General features: G+C 52.3%; 1 protein-coding gene across 1 annotated transcript; it reads left to right on the top strand.

Moving 5' to 3' along the window:
- The first annotated feature begins 273 nt into the window (after positions 1–273).
- On the top strand, positions 274–3,764 carry LOC102992127 (keratin, type I microfibrillar 48 kDa, component 8C-1-like). Its single transcript, XM_007129080.3, has 7 exons — positions 274–621; positions 826–908; positions 1,246–1,402; positions 2,183–2,344; positions 2,439–2,564; positions 2,736–2,956; positions 3,611–3,764. Exons 1-7 carry the CDS (start codon positions 274–276, stop codon positions 3,762–3,764), a joined length of 1,251 nt encoding a protein of 416 aa, XP_007129142.2.
- The last annotated feature ends 1,518 nt before the right edge of the window (positions 3,765–5,282 follow it).

The raw sequence follows: 5,282 nt of genomic DNA, 5'->3' as shown, positions 1-5,282 counted from the left end.
CCGCAGGATTCTGATTTCAGGGGTGCCTAGCCTGAAGAGGAGTCCTGACTTAACAAGAAGCCAAGTAAAAACATTTATGGGACAAGGGACTCTTCTGAGGAAGGCCAATAACAGATTGAAGCAGTGAAGAAGTAAAAAGAAAAAAGACATTACATACTGTGTCCACACCCTCTGGGGATGGGGTATAAATGCTCCCCAGACGCAGTAGACGCCAAAGCTCCTTGGAGAACTTGGACTCCGTCTTCAGCCGGTCACCTCACTCCCTCCATCACCATGCCTTACAGCTGCTCCCTGCCCAGCCTGAGCTGCCACTCCAGCTGCTTTTCCTGGCCCTGCGTGCCCCCCAGCTGGCGCGGCTCCACCCTGCCCGGGTCCTGCAACATCCTCGCCAAAGTGGGCAACAGCGGCTGGTTCTGCGAGGGCTCCTTCAATGGCAACGAGAAGGAGACCATGCAGTTCCTGAACGACCGGCTGGCCAGCTACCTGGAGAAGGTGCGCCAGCTGGAGCGAGACAACGCAGAGCTGGAGAGCCGCATCCGGGAGCGGAGCCAGCAACAAGATCCCCTTGTGTGCCCCAACTACCAGTCCTACTTCCGGACCATCGAGGAGCTCCAGCAGAAGGTGAGGGGCCTTGTTGTCCTCTCTAAGCAGGGGAAGTTTGCTAGGATTCTCAACCTGTGGGAGAGAACTATGTTTCTTGCATCTATGCCATCGTGATTCTTTCTTCCTCCTTTTACCTTCAAAATGGCTTTTTAAGCATTTTTAAAGAAGTCGATGGTTTCATATTTATTTTCAGTCCTCACTTAGCCACCTCTCATTCCCCAGATCCTTTGCACCAAGGCAGAGAACACTAGGCTGGTAGTGCAGATTGACAATGCCAAGCTGGCCGCAGATGACTTCAGGAGCAAGTGAGTTGTTCAGAATTTACACGGGTCCGCTCCTTTTGTTCAATCCCTAGTGAAAGAAAGGGGATTTCCATAGCTTACCGAACAGCAGTTCAATCCATCAGTTGTGAAGGATTCTGCAGAGGATTGGGGGGAACCAAGAAAGAAGTCACAAAAGTGGATGAGGACTCAGATCAAGTTTTGAATCAATATTGGGTCTTGACTGAGCCTCCAGAACCCTGTGCCTCCTGGGTCTACTCATTGCTGAAAGAGGGAAGAAGAGGTGAATGGGTTTATCCAGGATCATTCTTGTCAGTCTTCAAGGTCTACCAGTTACTGCTCTGACCCTGTCCTTGTGCAGGTATGAGATGGAGCTGGGCTTGCGGCAGCTGGTGGAGTCGGACATAAATGGCCTGCGTAGGATCCTGGATGAGCTGACCCTGTGCAAGTCCGACCTGGAGGTCCAGGTGGAGTCCTTGAAGGAGGAGCTGATCTGCCTCAAGAGCAACCACGAGGAGGTGAGACCAGAAATGAGAAATGAAGAAACCTGACTCAGCCTCAGGCTGAGAGTGGCTTTAGTGATTTGGGGTGGCAGAATCAGGAATAAGAATCGTTTAAATTTCCTTCAAAAACACCGAAACTTCAGGATAAAAGAAAACATCGAGACATGAAACCTATCCGTGTCCCCAGATAAGCTGTCTTTCACTCAGAACTGGTGCCTCACTTGAGTTTCCCAGGGCGCCTCCATGGGCTTGTGATTGGTTGCTGAGTTGTAGGAGGAGTCCTAGCATTGCTCTGATCATGCAATGCAAAGCCATTTCTCTTTCCCCTCAAAGCCAAAATATCAATCCTGGTGAACTGGAGTCTCCACTTTTTCAAAGTCTTGATGACGAATGATCTGGGGTTCCTTCTCTCTCCTGGGAGGGGCCATGACATGATCTTACTTGATGGCAGAAATGCGGTGGTATACAATCTGAAATTATACAGCCAATTCTTTTTCTTATGAGGTCATCTGCAGCCAGTCTGCAAACTGGGAAAGTTGGGCATTTATCCATCCTTGAGTGGCCCCCAAGCAAATCCTTGGGAATTTTTTTTGAATCCAAGTGCCATGACACAGTCGTGGTGGGAAGGAGCTGAACACATGGGACGCAGACCACTTTGCCTTCTGTTGTCATAGCCGCTCCACTAAAAGTGTCTTCTCCGAGGAAATCGACAAACAGGACTTTGACAAGCAGCGCCATTTCTTTGGGTCCACTTTTTATTGAGGAGAGTCACCCTTGCATTTTCTACATCCACAGGAAGCCAACTCCCTGCGGAGACAGCTTGGAGACCGCCTTAACGTGGAGGTGGACGCCGCCCCCACTGTGGACCTGAACGATGTGCTCAACGAGACCAGGTCTCAGTACGAGGCCCTGGTGGAGAGCAACCACAGGGACGTGCAGGAATGGTTCACCAGGCAGGTGGGCCTCTCAGCACGTGGCCGCTCAGGCCCCTCGGCCCCTCGGGGCCCTTCAGACAGGGTCTGATCCTGCCTTCTCCCCTTTGGTGTTTCAGACCGAGGAGCTGAACAGGCAGGTGGTGTCCAGCTCGGAGCAGCTGCAGTCCTACCAGGCGGAGATCACTGAGCTGAGACGCACGGCCCGTGCCCTGGAGGTGGAGCTGCAGGCCCAGCACAACCTGGTGGGTATCGTTCAGACTCCTGGGGAGAAGGGGAGGTCGGGGAGTCAGAGGCACCGGGCTGGCCTTCGGGCCATTCTCTCCTTAACTCTTGGAGCTTGTGACTTCTTTGGATCCTGTGGAGAAGCCCTTTCAGGAGCAGCTCTGTGACCTTCCTTACCTGCCCCACGACAGAGAGACTCTCTGGAGAGCGCCCTGGCGGAGACGGAGGCCCGCTACGGCGCCCAGCTGGCCCAGGTGCAGTGCCTGGTCAGCAACGTGGAGGCCCAGCTGGCGGAGATCAGGAGGGACCTGGAGCGGCAGAGCCAGGAGTACCAGGTGCTGCTGGATGTCCGGGCCCGGCTGGAGTGCGAGATCAACACGTACCGGGGGCTACTGGAGAGAGAGGACTGCAAGTGAGTACTCAGATGCTGGTGTTTGGCGAAGCCATGCACACATAGGCGTACTTCTCAGTTGGACTCCAGGCAAAGACTGCATGCCTTGGAGAGGAAATTATGCCTTCACACCAGACATGCTCAAACAGAACTCAGAAAACAATGTGGCTATCATTAAAACATAAAGTGGCAGGAATTGTGTGATGTACAAACTGAAGCTGCACAGTCAACTCTTTGCATTCTACTCTGATGACACTGATATGCGATCAGTGATATTTCTTACATCTTAACAATACCGTGTTGTGTAGAAGTTACATTTCCACATGCTACCTTATCTGCCCTGTTACCATCAGGCAGGCAGGATCGGTATTCTCCTCATTCTATAGGTGAAGGGACTGTGGCCTGGAGAAGGTAAGCGACTTATCTAAGGTCACCAGCTAGGAATGGACGTTGCTGGGAGCTGAGACGGGAGTTTCTGAGCCTCTGTCCAGCACCTTTGACATGATATGACAGGGAGACCATTAGCATTGATAGTGAGCTTTGCAGCAGGTGAGCCTGTGACCTTCTCTGTTACAGGTCAGGCCAAGTCCCAGAGAGCAGTCCACTCTTGGGGTCTCTCTGGTGTATATTACAAGCCGCCCTCAGTTCGCTTTCCATATCATTCTTTTTCTCCAGGCTGCCCTGCAACCCCTGCGCCACGACCAATGCATGTGGCAAGACCATCATGCCCTGCGTCTCCAGTGCCTGCACCCCCTGCACTCCTGCTGCCCGCTTCTCGCCCTGTGTCCCCCGCCCCCACTGCGGGCCCTGCAACTCCTACATGTGCTAGAGTCCAGTGGTTGCCAGAGGAGCAAGGAGGCAGGGCCCAGTGTTCCAGAGCTTTGACCCGGCCCTGGTTCATTTCACCAAATGGGCCAGAAAACACAATTGCATGGCTGGAGCTGCCCCAGGGAGGTGGTCAAGAAACTCACCCAACCTACTCCAGATAATTCCCTGCCTACCCTTTCCTTCGTTGGAGACCGTTTCTTCTTAGCTAGCCCAGAGAACCCTCCCACGTGCCAGCAGCCTTCCCTTGTTACCTCCTAATAAATTTGATTTCCTTGGCAAAGCAGATGCCTTTCTCACTGGTATTCATTTGTCTCACCATGACCATCACTTGAGCACTTTATAAAAGGGCCACTTGAAAGTAGAGCCCTATAATAGCCTCACTCTTGGATATGAGAGGCTGTCAGGCAGATGGCTGGCCTGGCATCCTGACCCCACGGGTGAGGCAGGGTGGCAGGAAAGAGGGTAGAGCAGCTGCTGTGTTGCTCCATTTCCCTTTGGCCATTCCTGGATTTTCTTCCTCACCTCTCTTGACCAGGACATCTCCTAGAGCCGATTGTATCCAAATCTAAAGTGAGGAGGCATGAGCTGGGGGCTGGAAAGAGGCTGTGGAGAGCTCATCTTTTCTCAGCAGGAAGTTTTAGGTCCAGCGCTGTATTATCTGGGTGACTGGTCGTTCAGGCAGCCTCAGGACCATGCAGCAAGGGACCATCTGGCTTGCGTACTGTGCCCAGGACTTCCTCCTTCCTTCTGATCTCCTTCCAGGGGATCGTTATCATCCCGGACTCCAGCTGTTCACTTCCCCTGCCCGGATCTGGGGCTCAGAGGACCCACCGACTTTTCCTTTAATACTTCCGCCTTCCTCTATTCAATCCAACCAGTGTCTGTTGGACACCTGCTCTGTGCAGACCCTGGATGGTGGGGAGGGGAGAGGCACATAATGAAAGACACAGTCCTGGCTGCAGGTTATTTATAATTTCTTAAAAGGGATAAAACTAGTCCCCAAGTAGGGCTATTATAAGCCTAGTCCCTGGCACTGTGAACACTCAGGCTGGTGCTGCAGGAAATCTCAGAGTACTGAAAGTGCTATCAGTGTTCATCAAGAATGGGTATCTTGGGCTTCCCTGGTGGCGCAGTGGTTGAGAGTCCGCCTACCGATGCAGGGGACCCGGGTTCGTGCCCCAGTCCGGGAAGATCCCACATGCTGCACAGCGGCTGGGCCCGTGAGCCATGGCCGCTGAGCCTGCGCGTCCGGAGCCTGTGCTCTGCAACGGAAGAGGCCACAACAGTGAGAGGCCCGCGTACCGCAAAAAAAAAAAAAAGAATGGGTATCTTTCTTTAACTCTAATGAAGAGTTTCCAGAAAGGAACACAGTCTTGCCAACACCCTGATTTTTAAAAATTTGAGTAAAATATATATACCATAAATTTACCATTTTATCCATTTTTAGTGTACAATTCAGTAGCATGAAGTATATTCACATTGTGGTGCAACCATTGCCTCTACCCATCTCTAGAACTTT

This window comes from Physeter macrocephalus, chromosome 14, assembly GCF_002837175.3.
Source record: "Physeter macrocephalus isolate SW-GA chromosome 14, ASM283717v5, whole genome shotgun sequence".
NCBI lineage: Eukaryota > Metazoa > Chordata > Mammalia > Artiodactyla > Physeteridae > Physeter > Physeter macrocephalus.
The sequence above is the reverse complement of the archived record's forward strand: the minus strand, read 5'-3'. Positions and strand labels throughout refer to the sequence as shown.

What these genes read in the sequence shown, in the direction of transcription:
- LOC102992127 (XM_007129080.3), top strand. Translation starts at nt 274, where the DNA reads ATGCCTTACAGCTGCTCCCTGCCCAGCCTGAGCTGCCACTCCAGCTGC. An exon ending in TCGAGGAGCTCCAGCAGAAG is followed by an intron (nt 622 to 825) that starts GTGAGGGGCCTT and finishes CTCATTCCCCAG; the next exon opens with ATCCTTTGCACCAAGGCAGA. An exon ending in TGCAGGCCCAGCACAACCTG is followed by an intron (nt 2,565 to 2,735) that starts GTGGGTATCGTT and finishes GCCCCACGACAG; the next exon opens with AGAGACTCTCTGGAGAGCGC.